Here is an 18,872-nt window from a genome sequence, read left to right on the forward strand (position 1 = left end):
GCCTATATTTAAATTTAAATGACTGATGCAACGGCATGCAAGATTATAGTGAACAGGCCACATGTTATCTGAGTGAACTTGATGACCTATTGATTTACAGAGATGGATGGGAACATACTTGTCAATTGAAAATTATGTTAAAGGTAAAAAAAATAGATAAGTACCCTCTGTGTATTCACCATTATGAAATAAGTTTGTATGCGAAAATCCCAATATGAGATCTGGTGCATGCAATTGTAATTCGTTGGATACAGCTTTTTTCCCTTTATTTAATTATTAAAACAATCTAATCATGATGTAAAAAGCATACTGTAAACCTCAAAAAAAAATTTTTTACTCCCATCAATACCAGAAACTACATTAATGCCTATTTAAGCTTGTAAACCCTCAAATATTTACTAAACACGTGATTTCATCTTGGCCATGCATGGCCTTAAGCATATAAGAGAGCAGAAGAGACGGTGGGGTGGTAAGATCAATGTTGCAGGGTTATAAATACACATGGTCATTGCAAAGCTTAAGCAAATCTCCTGGACACACTGACATACAGTAGTTTTGAAGGGGGAAAAAATCACCAGAATGAATCTGCATCACTCTCACCTGGCAAAATTTGGATTTTGCACACTGATCTTGCTAGTGCTGATGTATCAGGTAGGTTTACACCTCTTTCCAACAACTTTTTTTCAAATATGGCTAAAACATGATAATGGTTGCCAGGCATGAAAATGTTTTTGTTTAAAAAAACTGCTTTTTCACTTTTATCAAAAATACTGCATTGAAAAAAACGATCTAGGTGTAACAATTTTCACTGAGAAAATACAAAAAATAATTATAATGAAACAAGTCACACATTGAATTAAACATGAAATTTTAGAAAGACAGCTTGTGTGAGGTAACAATGAACAACATTTATGAATACTTCAACAAATTTTTAAAACCAAACTTTGACATTAAAAATATGTTAACATTTGTTAATGCACTGTGAAATAACATGATCAAAGAACAATACTATTTTAATTAACACAGATTAATAAATGCTGTACAATATTGCTCATTATTAGTTCTTGTTAACTATAGTTAATTACATAGTTGTTTAACACTGTAAAACAAGTTGCTGCCTTAAATTTTAAGTACAATCAACTTGAATATTTAAGTAATTTCAACTTAAATTACATTAAAATGTTGAATCTTATAAAAAAAAGTATTTTGATGAGTTAAAGCAATGTAAAAGCATATGTTGTCATAACTTATTGATAATATCATTTGTTTACAGTTTTAATTAAGTTATTAATCTGTGAAATGTATGTTAGGTATCCACTGTGCCAGTGACTTCTGAGGTGCGATCCGATCTTCAGTCATCACACATACTGCACCGCAAGATACGAATGTCCCCTTTGTGGCGAATCATGGGGTTCAAACCATACGGCGCTTACTGCCATGACAGCATAGAGTGCACTACAGGATTATGCAGGTACGTCACTGCTGCCATCCATCTCCTTTCATCAAGTCCTAAATAACTGTTCTTTATGAAAACTGATTATATTTTCTATCCCCAGGAATGGCCATTGTTCTTTTAATGAGCCTGTTCATTCATAGCGGAGTGGAAGACTGAAAAATATTCATTTATGAGTCAAGTCAACCTATACTATTTTATTGCCATAGCATTTTGTGTGTGTGTGTGTGTGTGTGTGTGTGTGTGTGTGTGTGTGTGTGTGTGTGTGTGTAGGCTATGTTGCAAGCACTTTAATTTTTGAACTGTAGCCTATGTAGCACAGTACTTACTGAGAGTACGGAGAAGTCTGACTTGAAAAGTTACATTGGTTTTACTTTAGATGTTTTATGTTCAAGGCATTTTAATAACCTTATTTAGTGGTCATTAACATATTGGGGTTTGTATTTGACTGGCCCCAAACTTTAATTCTACAAATACAATACTGCACGCATTGTAATTAAAAGGCTGTATAGAGCATGAGTAATTTGTAGACCATTTTAAAGCTATATGTATAAAATAATTGTATTGTGATATTTGATATAAAGTACTGTATTTGATAAGCTACGAGGGCATTCAGAAGGCCTCAGTAGTGACCATTAATATCGATCCAGGCACAGTGCCGCACTGCCGGTAAGAGAACGTGCACAGTTGCACACATCTTTTTTCAGGATGATCTAAGTTCTCTGAAAACCCAGTTCTAATGACAAAGGCCCCTGAAGTTAGTGAGAGGAGTATTTGCACAAGAATGTACTGTAACAAACTGATGTCATTGTACTGTGAACGACCTCCACATGTACCCAGATTGCATGTCCTTTTCTGACATGAAAGAGCAAAGTTTATGTTTGTCAAATAAAACACTAAAAATAGGTTTCTGCAACTTTTTGTTGACTCTTTTTTTTTGTATTGTGTACTTGTGATAGGCTATGTAATTGTGATATGTTCAAATTTGAGCTATTATATTTGAAGCAAGAATCATACAAAAAAACCTTTGACAACAACTTTTTAAAACAAACAAAAATGTCCCTAAAATCAAACTTCATCAAATGTATTATTGTTTTTATAATTAACTATATAAGCCCAGCAATATGCAAATTTTACTATCACTGATCAACAGCATGTTCAACAGTCCAATGATTTTTGTGTGTGCTCTTTTCCGTGTTACATCGCCAGTAGGTGGCCACAAGTGACTGTGTCTGTAATGAGTGAATCATTGAATCAACATTTGATTTGTTCAATCAAACCCATTCATTTATCCATTATAGAACAAAACACAACTGTTGTGTGTTGCTCAGATACAACCGATTGATTACGCTGATTGACTTCATTTGGAACTATTATCTTTGCTTGAGCAACAATAAACAAATGTGAAAGTGACAATATTCACTGTTAAAAAAATTATGATCATTAAGGTATGACAACATATTATGTTTTTATATATTATATTATATATAATATATATTATTATATATTATATTATTATTATATTATTATTATTATATATATATATATATATATATATATTATATCAACATATATTATACATCGAAATAGGTTGACATTAAATAAATAAAAAATTGTTATACAAGATCCAACACATTTTTTAAAAAGTCAGTTTAATGTAATTTAGATGTAATTTAATCATAATTTAATGTAATTTAATCATAATTAAGATGAAATTACTTAAACACCCAAGTTGACTGTAGCCTACTTAAGACAGCAAAAAAAAAAAAAAAAAAAACTGTCCTAAAAAAGTTTCCCACTATTAACTTGAACTATTGTATAAAATCAATATTGGTGTGAATAAATCAGCATGACTGAATAGGCTGAATAATTTTATAAACAACAACATGCAGCTTAGGCTACATTGTCTTCATATCAGTTGAAGCAACATTTTGCTTTTTTTATATGTTTTAATTTGTATTGATTTTGATTTTATTATATTTTAAAAATGGATGAACTGTGCCTGTAACTATAAAGATAGGGTGCAGTTCAACACCAGTTAGTACGCCATCTGATGTAACAGATAGGCTATTACTGAACAACTCGTCCCAAGGCTTGACATTTGCCTGCCCCTCACATGTAAGGGTAGCTACTTCCTTGACCACCGCCAGCTAAGACACTGCTAGTCAAACTGGAGAGCTAAACTGCATCTAGAAAGCAACTATAATGAGAAGTCGCAGTAATTCTGGAGTGAAACTCGACAACTATGCCAGAACGTTGCAACAGACAATCCTCTGTCACCAGGTGAGCTAAACACAATCTCTCACTCTCTCCCTGATTCTGAGGGAGCAGCCCGTGCTGTGTTGACATCTATTTAAAAGGCAGCGTAAAAGCCCTTTTGAAAAACAGACACTTTAGAATACTTTGCGATACTATAGGCTACTTAGGTGAAAACTGAGTGTTATGTTATAAATGTTGAGATGAACGTTAACTAAGATTACCGTAATAACTGCTGTAGAAGAATAGTTAGCCTAATTGTTAGTTCTTGTTAACTAATGTAGTCAACTAATGCCAACAAATGAAATCTTATTGTAAAGTGTTACCACTAAAATATAATTTAATAACTTGTATTTGTCATTATTACAAATAAAGTTACACTTTAAATTAGGGTTCAATTCTTCTTTTAACGATTAACTACTAATTTTGCCTCAATAAACTCCTAATTACTGCTTATTAATAGTTAGTAGGTAGTTGTTAAGTTTAGGTATTTGGTAGGATTAAGGTATGTAGAATATGGTCATGCAGAATAATGGTGCGTTCACACCGGACGCGAATAGCGCGTCAGGCGCGAGTCATTTCAATGTTAAGTCAATGCAAAGACGCGTTACGCGCGTAAAACGCGTGTAACGCGTCTTTGCATTGACTTAACATTGAAATCACTCGCGCCTGACGCGCTATTCGCGTCCGGTGTGTGGGTGCAGTAAGGCATTAATGTGTGCTTTATTAATACTAATAAACAGCCAATATCCTAGTAATATGCACGCTAATAAACAACTATAATATCGAGAACTCGACCCTAAACTAAATTGTTAACCAAAGTGGACTTTTTAAAGTGTACTAAGTGTGTTAAGAAAGATAGGCATGAAATTGTTCTCTTAAAGTTACACTAAAGTTAACTTTTATTTCAGTAATATTATATTATATGCAAGTACAGTTTTTTAAATGTAAGATATAGCCTACTACAAGTGCACATTCAATAAATAAATTCAGCACACTTCTTTTTCACAAGTAGAGTTTGAATTTGTGTTATTGAACATTTAAGAATATTTTAATGAATCTAAAAATACTCATTATGAAAGAGAACACTTTAAAACACAGATGTAGAATTTAAAGTGTCACATGCTTTAAATGTTACAGGTCAATGGTGACATTTTATATCACATAAATATAATTTATTCTAGTTCGATAGACCCTCATGTCAATGACATGTATGGTTTTTTATAATATTTTGCAGGATCCGGTGACAGGGTTACTCCCAGGAGATGAGAAGTTACCTCATGCCTGGGTTAGAGACAATGTGTACTGCATCCTGTCTGTGTGGGCTCTGAGTCTGTCCTACAGGAAGAATGCAGACAGAGATGAAGACAAAGCCAAAGTCTATGAACTGGAGCAGGTTGGTTCATGCATACATAGTGAGTTGAGATACAAGAAAAACTATACAATTTTGTCAAAGGGCATCGAAGACCATGTCTGCACATGTCCCAGACATTTAATATTTTCTGCTCATTAGTGTTTATGTCTGGGAGACCATGTAAAATGCCAGGGGGCAAATCATTTGGCTCATGTTTCTTTCATGGTCATAGCAGATGGTGAGGATAAGGTCACGGTCAAGGCTCACTGCTCTCTTTCTCTCTCTCTCTCTTTCTCTCTGTCTTTTCTCATTCTGTAGAGTGTGGTCAAACTCATGCGAGGATTACTGCAGTGTATGATAAGACAGGTATGGATAAAAAGCATTCTCATTCTGTTATAGGCAAATCAACATTTTAAGATTCATTACAAATCCTACTCATTTTGGGCAGTAAATCTGAAGCATACTGTGTAGATAATTTTTTGCAGAAAATATTAAGTCACAATTGTGGTGAACATTTCAATTCATTTTCTCATTGCAAATGCAATTGCTTTGCAGGAGAACATACACTACTGTTCAAAAGTTTGATATCAGTAAAAGGTCTCAGTAAGAAGTATCTTATGCTCACCAAGGCTGCATTTATTAGATTAAAAAACACAAAAAATAAACAAAATGTTTTATATATTATTTTTTCCTGTGATTGTATGCTTGATTTTTGGCAGCAATTACTTTACTACAGTTTTTCAGGGTTCTGTGATAAATAATTTCATTTTTTCATTGTTGAATGAAAATATGAATTTATTTCATTAAAAACAAAAAACAAACGAACAAGCATTTACCTCTGAACAGTTTTGTCTAATAAATACCATTTCTTTCTGACCTGAATCAGTCTCCACTCCTCACCACAATGACAACCCTATTACCATTTTAAGACATTACTTAATTACTCTGAGGCAATGAATTTTCTCTGAGTGTATTGAATCCATTAAGGTTTAGAGTGCATTACAGTGCTTAGTGATTGTACACAAGACTGTCTTGAAATCTTGGCATAACTCTCTACATCTCTCATTTTTACGGGCTTAAATGTTTTACTTATTTAAACTTTTTAAAATTATACCAAACAGGTTAATATACACACTATTGATGAATTATATTAAGTATTGTGGGCTCCATGTTACTGAAATGTGACACTTTACTAGTGCAATGTGAAGCATGTTACAAACTAAAAGTGCCACTCGTGTCTGGTGTCTCGTCAGGGTGCTATCAACATCGCAAGACGAAGCCGAAGGAGATAGCTCAAATAACAGTTTTTATTACAAATATTTAGGAAACTATAGTCAAATGAAGGAGAAATAGCAAAACCACGTACCATAGACAAGGACTGAATGAACACTAAACACACAGAGGAACTAATGAGTAAAATAAATGGACAACAGGTAAACTGAATTATTAATCAAGGCAACACACTGGCACACACTAGATCTGCGTCCCAATTCAGAGGCTGCATCCTTCGCATTCAAAAGGTCGCATTCAAATGCAGATTGCGTCATCGCGGCGCACGACGAAGGCTGTCCCAATTCGATGGCTGCTTCAAATGTGTACTCCAAATGCGTCCTTCATGTCACGTGAAATGTCAAAATGTTGACGTATCTTACTAAGATGCAATTATATATAGTTTATACTCTTTATAAAATACAAAAATGGACCATGGTAAACATATTTAGACAGTTTGTGATCCCTGTTTTGTTTTCAGACAGTTTAAAGGAACACTGTGTGGAAATAATCATTTTTCAACTCCCATAGAGTTAAACAGTTGAGTTTTACCGTTTTCAAATCCATTCAGCCCATCTCCGGGTCTGGCGGTAGCACTTATAGCATAGCTTAGCATAGATCATTGACTCTGATTAGACCGTTAGCATCTCTCTCAAAAAAATTACCAAAGAGTTTCTATATTTTTCCTATTTAAAACTTGACTCCTCTGCAGTTACATCGTGTACTAAACCCGACAGAAAATTAAAAGTTGCGATTTTCTAGGCCAATATGACTAGAAACTATACTCTCATTCCTGCGTAATACTGTAATCAAGGAACTGTGCTGCCGTACCATGGGTGCTAAGCTATGCTAAAAGTGCTACCGCCAGACCCGGAGGCAATATTTTTTTCCCCAGGATGGTAGGGGAAGGTAACAACTTTTTCGCCTCTGATTGGCTAGAAGGGCTCTCCTCCGATTGGTTATTTGATTTGGCCGTGAAACGTGTGATGGATAGGTTTGGATGGATAGGAGAGCCCTTCTAGCCAATCAGAGGCGAAAAAGGCGGTACCTTCCCCTACCATCCTGGGACAAAAAATATCGCGACCCGGAGATCGGCTGAATGGATTCGAAACCAGTAAAACTCAACTGTTTAACTCTACGGGAGTTGGAAAATGAGCCTATTTCCAAAAAAAGTGAGTGTTCCTTAATATAACTTTCAAAAAAGTCTAGTACAAATGTTACTGTCACTCATCAATGGCAGTCGGTCTGACCTTTGCCATTTACAGAATGAAAAAGATAAAATATCCAGTGAACAGCAATTCTTGGGTGAAAATGCCTTGTTGATGTCAGAGGAGATTTGGCCAGAATCGTTTGATCTGATAGAAAGGCAACAGTAACTCAAATAATCACTCGTAGCGCACGGGCTCAATAAAATTAGACAATAAAAGATTGGAAAAACGTTGCCAGGTCTGATGAATCTTGATTTCTGCTGCAACATTCAGATGGTAGGGTCAGAATTTAGAGTGAAAAACATCAAAGCATGGATCCATCCTGCCTTGTATGAATGGTTCAGGCTGGTGATGGTGTAATGGTGTGCAGGATATTTTCTTTGCACACTTTGGGCCCTTTAGTACCAATTGAACATCGTTTAAACGCCACAGCCTACTGGAGAATTATTGCTGACCATGTCCATCCCTTAATGATCACAGTGTATCTTCCTCTGATGGCTACTTCTAGCAGGATAATGCGCCATATCACAAAACTCAAATCATCTCAAACTGGTTTCTTGTACATGAGTTTATTTTCCTCAAATGGCCTCTACAGTCACCAGATCTCAATCCAATAGAGCACTTTTGGGATGTGGTAGAACAGGAGATTCACATCATGGACGTGCAGCCGAGAAATCTGCAGCAACCGCGTGATGCTATCATGTCAATATGGACCAAAATCTCTGAGGAAGGTTTGTAGCACCTTGTTGAATCTATGCCATGTAAGAATTAACTCTGAGCCTGTATTCAACTTTCAGCTTGATAAGGTGGAGAAGTTCAAGTACAGCAAAAGCACCAAAGATTGCCTTCATGCCAAGTACCATACAGGAACGTGTGCCACTGTAGTTGGTGATCAGGAATGGGGTCATCTACAGGTGGATGCTACCTCCATCTTCCTGCTCTTCCTGGCCCAAATGACAGCATCAGGTTGAATTTAACTTATCACATTTCAAGTGTTTGCAGCATACATGAGTCTAAATCTTTTGCTTGTGTGAAACAGCAGACTAGATTTTCACCACTTTTTATTTGCAGGGCTAAATATTATTTATACACGCGATGAGGTCGACGTCGTCCAGAATCTGATCTTTTACATTGAATCTGCGTATAAATTAGCGGTAAGCATCTAAACGCTGCTCTGATATGAAAAAGTTTCACATCTTTTCCATGGGTATTAAGACTAGAAATGATCCTCAGGATTTTGGAATGTGGGAACGAGGAGACAAGACAAATAAAGGGATCCCTGAGATAAATGTCAGCTCTATCGGAATGGCAAAGGTGAAATATTTAGATTTTTAGTGATAAATTGCTTAGTCAGTTAAGAATTGGTTTCACATGTCAAACAAGTGTCAAATAATGATCTCCTCGTGATAAAATAACATGACCTCTTGCTGCATGTTTATTCAGGCAGCTTTGGAAGCCTTGGATGGGCTGAACCTTTTCGGTGCCAAGGGTGGCCCAGAGTCCGTCGTACATGCTTTAGCTGATGACATTCAGCACTGCCAAGTAATAAACCAATTTATGATGTCACACATGAGGGGACAGCGTCCATATTATTCAGAGCTTTCAAGCCTCGTGAAAGTAACAGAATGTTTTTCTCTTTTTGGATCCTTCACTATAGTCTATTCTCAGATCCATGCTGCCGAGGGCATCAACATCCAAAGAGGTGGACGCTGGGGTTCTGTCCATCATCTCTTATCCAGCATTTGCAGTGGAGGACATTGACATTGTTAATATCACCAAAGAAGAAATCATTTCAAAACTTCAGGTGAATATGGATATCAATAATTACTGCAATCATTTAGTTGACTTTACCCTTGATGTGTTTTTGGGACCAGGCATTTGAATGTATTTTGTGTGTTTTAGTGTTTTCTACATGATTTAAATTAATATTTTAAGACAACTAACACTTTGCTCTTCATGACATGAAATGAAGCACCTAATCCAAAACAGTGTAAATAAAAAAATAAAAAGACATATAACTGTTGATACAATTTAAGAAATTTAAGAAATCAATAAATAGTGATATTTGAAGCTCAATCGAGATACTTACATAATAATAATTAAACAAATTAAAAATACATTAAATATATAAATTATAGATATATGATTTGTTATTATTTTTTAATTGATTAAATGAAGTATTCTTTTTTTTATTTGATTAATTCTATAAATTGAATAAAAACATGCAAATTGTTGCTTTTTTAAAGTTTCGTCAAACACCTAATTTTACAGTCTTTATTTACTCCTGTACTGTCTCATATAGGGCAGATATGGATGCTGTCGCTTTCTTAGAGATGGACACAAAACACCCCGAGAGGTAAAACCGTGCTTGAACAATTTGTCAGACAAAATATGTCACATCTATGTGTGTGTTTGTCTTTTGAATGGGTATTTGGAGCTTATTCCAACACAATCATTCTTTTCTAAGGACCCGAATCGATTGTATTACGAGTCATCTGAGCTGAAGCTCTTTGAGAACATAGAGTGTGAATGGCCGCTGTTCTGGACATACCTCATCCTGGATGGCATTTTTACCAACAATCCAGAACAGGTACAGACAATTTACTATAGTCAATAAATACCTGACTATTCTTCAGAAAACAATGCTCTCTTTGATTTTTCCTCTCTTATTTAGGTTCAGGAGTACAGAGAGGCTTTAGATGGCATCCTCATCAGAGGGAAGAATGGATTACGATTGGTTCCTGAGCTTTATAGTGTTCCTCCGGATAAGGTACAATCTGGAAACATTTAGTTATTTTCCTCTTAACACTAAAGCACTGGATTTTGTACTGTAATGAAATACCTAAAGCCAGATTTCTAGTTCAGTGATTCTTTGTGGGTTATTCCAAAGGAAAATGGACTTTCCTGTTTTCTTTTGGTATGTGTCATTTCAACTAGGTTGATGAAGAGTATGCTAATCCTCACACAGTGGAGAGAGTGCCAGTAGGCAAGTGTCCACTGAAATGGGGCCAGTCTCTGTACATATTGGGTAACCTGCTGGCAGAGGTACAGTAAATTCCATAAAAACCGCTCTATATGGTAATGCTGAACTGCAATGTTTCTCAATCGGTTCCGGGAGGCCCCCTGCACTTTGTCTCCCTTATGTAACACACCTGTTTCAACACATTTATCCTATACTCACTTCATTAATACAGTTCTATTCAATTATAAAAATAAGATTTAACAATAAATTAAGATACATAAAAAAAACATAATGTAAAAAGGTAATTATAATTCATGAAATAAAATAAAAGTGTCACGTTGGGCAAGGCAGACGAAGATTATGCGGAGAGTTCTCTGCTTGAAAGACCCACAACTGGCAGATCAACATGCTACTTTTCTCTCCATTATGGTAGGAAATTAAATTAAACGAAATGTGGAGGATGTTAACTGTGACAAGGTGATTGACAGGCCAGTTTACGGTGACAGGATGCGTGTAACTATGCGGCAGAGCGATAATATAAACCAAAACTTCTCTACTCTTGTGCTACACATTTAGAAGTATGTGCTTTTTCTTTAAAAAAAAGAGAGTACATTCTAGTGAATTGAGATGGGGTACATAGGAGTGAAGGGCCAATGCGTAGCCGCAGGCTCGTGGGACTGAGGTGGAGACGATGTATTGTTAAATTATTTATTTTATATCAATTATTAATGTTAAATCTTATATATGGGTATCTAGATAAATCATAAAATTCAACATACTCAAAACCCATATATTATTGATAAATGACTTTTCCAATGGTTTAGCTTCAGGAATGGAGGTATTATGGCATTATTGTTTGTTATTGATTTTTTTTAGGTTGCTTTGCATAAAAATGTTTGCTAAATAAAAAAAAACTGTAATTGTTAATGAATGTTGAGTAATGCTACACTGACGTGTAAGTACAGTATGCATCATCCATTCTGCGGGCTGTGGAGCTATAATTGAGAAACACATATTATGATCATGTATGTTCCTGACTGTATATGTGAAATAATGTTGTTTTTGACTTCATAGGGTTTTTTAGCAGCTGGAGAAATTGATCCTCTCAATAGACGCCTCTCCACTGTTCCCAAGCCTGATGTTGTAGTTCAAGGTAAGACCTACAGTGTTTGACAGTAGCTAAATCTGGGTTAATCAATTTAGAAAACTGTTTGACTTTGAATCTATTACATAAATATTCCGTCTCACCATATTTACACTGGCTGTTCTCCATTCTTGTGTTTTCAGTGTCTATCCTGGCAGAAAGCGACGAGATTAAACAGCTCCTGCAGAGCCATGGCATTGACTCAGAAACGTTAGAGGACGTTCATCCAATCCGAGTTCAGCCCTCCAGAGTCCTCAGTCACATCTATGCCAGACTAGGTGAACTCAGGGTGGAAGGAATCGTTAACACAAAAATACAAATATTTTACTCGCTTTTATGTCTTTGTGACCACAGAAAGATTTTCAGTTACCAATGACTTAATTTTCAGTCTGTTCCTCACACAAAGTTTTCGAATGGCTTCAGAAGACTTGAAATATAATGCACAAATATAATGGACTAATGCTTATGGGGCTTTTTTGTCCTTTTTTAAGCTTAATAAGCTGGTCCCTGACCGAATTCATTATATGAAAGTGATACAATGACATAATGAACAGAATTTTTTAACAAATTATTCGTTTAAGCGAGAGATACAAAATACATGATTTTACAAAATGTTTTTTTCAGGGCGTAACCAAAGGCTGGGACTAACTGGGCGGCCGTACCGGAGAATTGGTGTGCTTGGAACATCAAAATTCTACATTTTTCGCAACACCGTCTTTACCTTCACACCTCAAGTACGTCAGCATGTGAATTCAAATTTGCTGTTGGTATCTATTTGAATATTTATTATCCAGTCAGATAATTTGTTGGTTTTGGCCCTGATTGAATGTGCAGTTTGTAGACCATCATGAGTTCTATCTAGCCCTGGACAATCACATGATTGTGGAGATGCTCCGTATCGACCTTTCCTACCTCTGTTCTCGTTGGAGGATGACCGGCCGACCCACAGTAACGTTCCCAATTTCACACGGCATGCTCAGTGAGTGAAAAAATACTTAACGCCCTAAAAGTGTTAGTTCACCCAAAAAATCTGTCATTAAGTACACACCCTCATGTCGTTCCAAACCTGTAAGACTTAAGTTCACCTTCGGAACACAGATGAAGATATCTTTTATGAAATCTGAGAGCTTTCTGTCCCTCCATTGACAGCTACGCAACTACCACTTTGATGCTGCAAAAAGTTAATAAAGAGATTGTAAGACTAATTCATATGAATCGAGAGGTTTAGTTCAAATTTTCTGATGAGACACAATCACTTTATATGCTAAACAGCATATAATATTTATTTATATTTATTTACATATAAACATTCATCAGTACATCAGTAATGATAAACGGAAGTTCAAGCTTGCTTGGTTCATTCTCATGTTACGCACGTTTGAGCTTCAACAAGAAACAATGAGGTTTATTGTGGTGCGTCAAGCAAGTACGTTTGAGCTTCTGTTTATGTTCGCTGATGAATGTTGATATTTGAATGAAAGCCTAAATTATATCTGTTCATCATAAGCGATTGAGTCTCTTTGGACTAAACTGCTTGATACGTATGGATTAGTTTTACAATCTCTTTATGAACTTTTTGAAGCGTCAAAGTGGTAGTTGCATAGCCTGTCAATGGAGGGACAGAAATCTAAGATTTCGTTAAAAAATATCTTCATTTGTGTTCCGAAGACGAACGAAAGTCTTACGGGTTTGGGTGAGTAAATAATGACATGATTTTCATTTTTGGGTGAACTAATCCTTTAATATGCAGACAGCAGCTTTTTCATTCTGAAAAACTCATTTAGTTTTTGTCCTTCGCAGCTGATGACCACAAACACATTGATCCTGTTGTATTGGCAACCTTGAAAAAACTACAGGATGGTTACTTTGGAGGAGCAAGGTAACGTATTTAAAGAGGTCGGCACATTTAATATTTGTTACATACCTGAAGCAGGCTGAAATCAAATCAGTTTTACATTTCAAGGGTTAAGACTGGGAAACTTTCTGCTTTTCTTGACACCTCCTGTTGTGCCCATCTTACATTTATGGACTGTGGTGAGTGAGCCACCAGGTATCAGCACGTCAACTTTTCTCTTGAAAAGACTAAAACCAAAGAGATATTTTATCCAAAAATAAGAAAAAATACTTTCTTTCTACTGTGTAACACAAAAGAAGATATTTGAAAAGTGTCTCACTTTTTTTGTCCATACAATGAAAGTTAATTGGGTACATTGTAGTCACTGACTTTCAAAATATACATATAAATATTTTGTTTTGTGTTCCACGGAAGAAAGAAAGTCATATAGGGTTGGAATGACATTACATTTTTGGGTGAACTATCCCTTGTAAAAAGAAGTGTGCTTAATTGTATTGAATTTGCATATGTAGTATACAGTACTTCAAATCTTGAAAGTATATTTAAAAAACTGAAAAATTACTGAAATAAAAGGCCACTTAAGTGTACTTAAAAAGAGTGCATTTTCATGACTATGTTTATTAACACGCTTAGGTACACTTTAAAAAGTGTACACTTTGGAATAATGTCAAATAAAACTTGTACTTTAAGGTACATTTAAGGTACTTTTTTGCACTAATTTTGAAGTGTTGTCTTGTCTTACTAAAGCACATATAAATGACTTAATACTTGTAAAGTACTTGTACTTAAGTCTTACTTAAATGGGTAAAAAACATGCTAAAGTTCAGCTGATTGTATTTACCGGTAATATAAATGTAAACTAAAACAATTTAATTTAAAGGTGAACTATGCAGGTCTTTTACCTAACTGAACAGCTTCGGAGTCATTGGAATGGTTATATTACTTTTTTCGGGTGGAATGGTGGTCGTCTCACACGCGGAAAAACCACCCTTGCAACTTTGGGCCGGCAAAAAAATATGCTACAATAATATCATTATTGCGCTCCATCACGGTGTTCGAACCCGAGCTCTATAGAGAAACCTGCGAGCAAAAAGCGAGAATACAGCGATGAAATTCCCGAAACTGCATAGCCCTGCTTTAAATTAACATGTACCGGTAATAATGTGTCTGAAAATATAACATTCTGTTCACTCTTAAAATATACTGTCTTAAAGTTAATATAAAATTTGTACTTAAAAGTATGCTAAAGTGTAAGTTACTTATTCAGAAAGCATTTTTTTGCCATGTTGTTGTCATGTTGTTTCTTTGCCACTCTACTTTGCATGTGCAATCCCTGTGCTAATGGATCCCAATACATTTAGTTGAAGAGTCTCATTCATTAAAGAATCTACTAAACAATGGTTCCACTATTCTGATAAATACTTGATTTAATCACTTTCTTCTTATTGTTTTGGAATTTTTCATTCATAAGTGAAAGATTACTGACAAACATTCTAGTTTGGAAGGTTTTAGTCAGCTGCCAGGGGTTTGTTGGCTGTTGACTTGCAGTTTTTTTTCTTTTCTGCATGATATTTTATGTTGAAATGTGTGGCCTGTGGTTGAAAGTCACTCTGTAAGACAGTTTGCCTGCATGGGTGGATGGAGGCTTGAGAGGCACTTTTGTGACAGAGCGGTAACTGCTGTCACAGTTTTGTATATTGACACGTGGTGAAATACTCAGTTACATCTCAAAAGTGACAGAAGAAGCGCTCAACCATCTGATGCTTTTATTTAATTGTGCGAGTGTGTTTGTGTGCAGAGGTGGATGACCTGGCTGTGTATCTGGACCAGTTACTGGCGGTTCCTCAGGAAAGTCCTATTAGTGCCACTAAAGGAGGCCTCAGCCGCTTCAGGGCAGCAGCCAAAAAGACACGGGAAATGGTGTCTCTGGTGCACAAAGCCAGAGAGCTCAATATACACAGTGAGTTCAGAATGGGGCTTTTTAGACATTCATTTTGATGTTGTTTAACAGCTGCCTTTTAAAAATTCTCAGTAATAACTCGTACATTTAATTTTGACCTTTCTGCAGATGTGCACATGTACCTTCCAACTAAACTTTTCCGTTCTCCAGCACCAAACCTTAATTTGCAGGATAACAAAGGAAAGGTAGATACCACAAAATGACTGGCTTTCACTGTGAAGATTTAAGTCATAATTAGAATAATCATTTGGCTGTCTCCGCTCTCTATAAAAATATGCTTGATTTTTCTCCAGAAGTAGTCCAGAAGTAAAAAATTCATTCATTTCTACATGAAGACGTTTTTAGTGATAATGTGAAACCTTCCAACAATGTGTTTAGAGGATGTTAATTGATTGTATATTGTTTCTGTGATTGCTACTTTAAATTTAAAGGGATAGTTCACCCAAAAATTAAAATGTTGTCATTGTCATTTCAAATGAGTTTCTTTCTTCTGTTGAACACAAAAGAAGATATTTTGAAGAATATGGGTAACCAAACAACTTGGTTACATATTCTTCAAAATATCTTCTTTTGTGTTCAACAGAAGAAAAAAAAATACAAGTTTGAAAAAAGGTTGAGTACGTAAGTAATGACAAAACTTTCATTTTTGGGTGAACTATCCTTTTAAGTACACAGCTAGGTACCTTTGCCTTTATTCAGATCAAATACTGTTTTACTTCAAAATGCAGTCTGTAATATTGTGATTCATTTCAGAGAGATTAATAGATCTGAATAATTTTTTTCTGAATAATATCTGAAAAATTGCTCTCTGGAACTGTTAAAAACGGGATCTGTTCTCATCTCACAATGAGCTGTCATGACTTTTTTCCACACAAAGATACCTGAGACACAGGCCCCTCATTCGTTGAACCTGCCCAGAGATGTCAATGGCGGGATTGACTACCCAGCCCTAGTGCAGATGCTGAAACAAAGTCAGAACTTACAGGATCAGGCTGACATTCTCTACATACTCTTCACAGACAAGTCAGTATCGCCAAAACTGAGTTTTGTTAGATCTGTGTCCTAGGAAAGAGCTGTACTGTTGTTGTAACCTGGGAAAACCCAGACCACTCTCAGTTGTAACTGAGTTAGGGTCTGGCAAAGCTCAATAGACAATTCATTTCCACAGGGGCGTCACCAACGGACGTCGCTCAAATGGCTCTGGGTGCAATTGGATAGATCTAAAACCAATCAGAGCTACGGAGAAACATCTGAGACTCTCAGTCTCAGCAATTCTCTGTTTGTGTTTTTCAGGAAGATGTAGCAATGGCTTCTGACGACTTTTGCCGTTTTTGTAAATTACTATTTTAAATCGCTTGAAACATGCGCGATAGCTGATTCGAACGAGTGATGTTGTGATGTTCCACGGCGGCATCCATCTCTGTAATGTACAAAATCTGCGTCACCGTCGCTGCTCTGTCGTCATCGCGTAAAGCCCGCCCCAACGTTTCTGATTGGTGCCGCGATTTCGACGGATTGGAAATGGGTTTCAATGGGCTCTTTGCCAGACCCACTTGCAGAGCAAATCTAAATTTGCCGGAAGTGGTCTGGGTTTTCCCAGGCTACTGTTGTTGTAGAGGTTATACATGTTTTGGGATTTCTGTTATAAGGGGAATGGATTGGGACACCCAGCTACATGGGAAAGGCTGGACGGTAAAACGACTACTGAGTGATTTGTATGAAAAGGCAGGAAACCTGAAACACTGGGGCCTCATCCGGATGATCTGCGGGATGCTACGCAAGAAAGTAGAAGAGCTCGATGCTGTGAGTATCAGCGCTGCCACTATTATAATGGTTCCCTGTCACTGTATGTAAATTCAACAACCTTTTCTCAGAATGTAGCTATTGAATATGTTTTCCATTAACAGGCATGCTCAGATTTGCTTATTCATCAGAAACATTTAACAGTTGGCCTTCCTCCTGAACCAAGAGAGAAAACCATTTCGGCGTGAGTACACACAAATAATGTTCACATTGTCATTTACCTGTTCATACTACGATCTGTGTCTCCTCCGTATAGTCCTGTGCCTCCAGACAAGCTGGCGAGGCTGATCGATGAGGCGAGCGAGAACAACCTCACCATCGCCATTCTCACTCAGGTTAGAGCTGAAGGTCAGGTCCACTTCTCAACCTTGTATGTTTTAATTCCACTGACACTCGTTTACGCGGCTGGCAGGAGATAATGGTGTTTCTGGGGATGATCATTCGAACCCAGCCGAAAATCTTCAGTGAAATGTTCCGCCTCCGCATTGGCCTCATTCTTCAGGTCATGGTCACTGAGCTCGCCCAGTCCCTCAGCTGTTCAGGTATCTCAGATCCTGGTCCATTAAACCTGTTTTAACATGCATTTTTGTGTATTCATTTTTTATTTTTTATTTATTACAATAAACTATAAAAAATTACTAAATTACTAAAAGTTACTAAAAAAAAATGTGATTAAAAGAAGCAATTTTTAGGCTTAATGTACAGTGATACGGAAATAAAACAATATATTGATTTCTAAAAGCTTTTTTTATAATTTCCATTATGGAAGTTAAATAATGATAAATGTATTTTGAAACAAAAAAGCATGATGAATTGCCTCAACTGAAAAATAAATCCATTGCATTAAGATTTATTTTTCCATTAGTGCAATTCAACAAGCTTTTTTTGTTTCAAATTCATTTCATTATTTTCATTATTATTACGAGTCATTATTTTACTTCCATAGTCCGTTTGCTTACAATGTCTTTGAATTGTCTTAATTTGGTGGATTGTTCCACAAATATTGATTTACCATCTATGTCCCTTAAACATATCTAGGCTGCACTTATGTAATTAAAAATTCAGTAATATTGTGAAATATTATTGCAATATAAAATAATGTTTTCTATTTATCAAAATAATACTAATGCGCTCATGAGAGTTAGTTTACACATAGGTGCAATGTTACTAATTGTCAACAGAATGTTCAAAGGGCACCATCAAAATAAAGTTACCCAATTTATTAATCAATTGACAACCCTAGTAGATATTATTTTAGTCCAAGCCCAAAAGAAACATCAGTCTTTTTTTTTTTTAGGTGAGGAGGCTACAGAGAGTTTGATGAATATGAGCCCATCTGAGATGAAGAACCTGCTACTTCACATTCTCAGTGGCAAAGAGTTTGGAGTTCAAAAAAGTGGTACATATATTCATCCATTGTCAGCTTCATACTTCACTCATTTGGTCTGTGAATTTGTATCCATCAGTTGTATTTGTGTGCCAGTGCGCTCAACGGGAAATGTGGTCAGCTCTGCAGTCAGTATCCGCGACGAGAGCAAATCCAGCTCCACCAAAACTGAAGTGAAAGTTGCAAGTAAACCGGGTCGTGATATCAAACTGGTGAGAAAA

General features: G+C 36.1%; 2 protein-coding genes across 3 annotated transcripts; both read left to right on the forward strand.

The window, feature by feature from the left end:
• The first annotated feature begins 487 nt into the window (after positions 1-487).
• Positions 488-2,361, forward strand: LOC306985024 (liver-expressed antimicrobial peptide 2). Of its 2 annotated transcripts, XR_013794724.1 has the most exons (4): positions 489-651; positions 1,311-1,471; positions 1,557-1,692; positions 1,727-2,361. XR_013794724.1 is itself a non-coding variant. In XM_079586897.1 (3 exons), the coding sequence occupies exons 1-3, from the start codon at positions 580-582 to the stop codon at positions 1,594-1,596; spliced, it is 273 nt and encodes a 90-aa protein (XP_079443023.1). In that variant the 5' UTR covers positions 488-579; the 3' UTR covers positions 1,597-2,361. The 2 variants fall into 2 exon arrangements, 1 of the variants encoding a protein (XP_079443023.1); XM_079586897.1 differs by having other exon boundaries at positions 488-651; positions 1,557-2,361.
• Positions 2,362-3,526: 1,165 nt separating this feature from the next.
• phka1b (phosphorylase kinase, alpha 1b (muscle)) lies at positions 3,527-18,866 on the forward strand (the record flags this gene model as incomplete). The annotated part of the gene is made up of 27 exons (XM_079586079.1): positions 3,527-3,736; positions 4,947-5,105; positions 5,382-5,429; positions 8,338-8,506; positions 8,612-8,694; positions 8,774-8,854; positions 8,984-9,082; positions 9,198-9,344; positions 9,843-9,896; positions 10,008-10,130; positions 10,215-10,310; positions 10,478-10,585; positions 11,577-11,655; positions 11,790-11,924; positions 12,271-12,380; positions 12,481-12,625; positions 13,447-13,525; positions 13,610-13,680; positions 15,300-15,461; positions 15,570-15,646; positions 16,339-16,484; positions 17,111-17,264; positions 17,369-17,448; positions 17,521-17,599; positions 17,677-17,806; positions 18,562-18,663; positions 18,748-18,866. Coding segments are annotated over exons 1-27 (2,913 nt in total), but the record flags the coding sequence as incomplete, so codon positions are not given.
• Between the last annotated feature and the right edge of the window lie 6 nt (positions 18,867-18,872).

The sequence above is a fragment of the Phoxinus phoxinus genome (assembly GCF_949152265.1).
Source record: "Phoxinus phoxinus genome assembly, chromosome: 17".
In the NCBI taxonomy this organism is placed as follows: domain Eukaryota; kingdom Metazoa; phylum Chordata; class Actinopteri; order Cypriniformes; family Leuciscidae; genus Phoxinus; species Phoxinus phoxinus.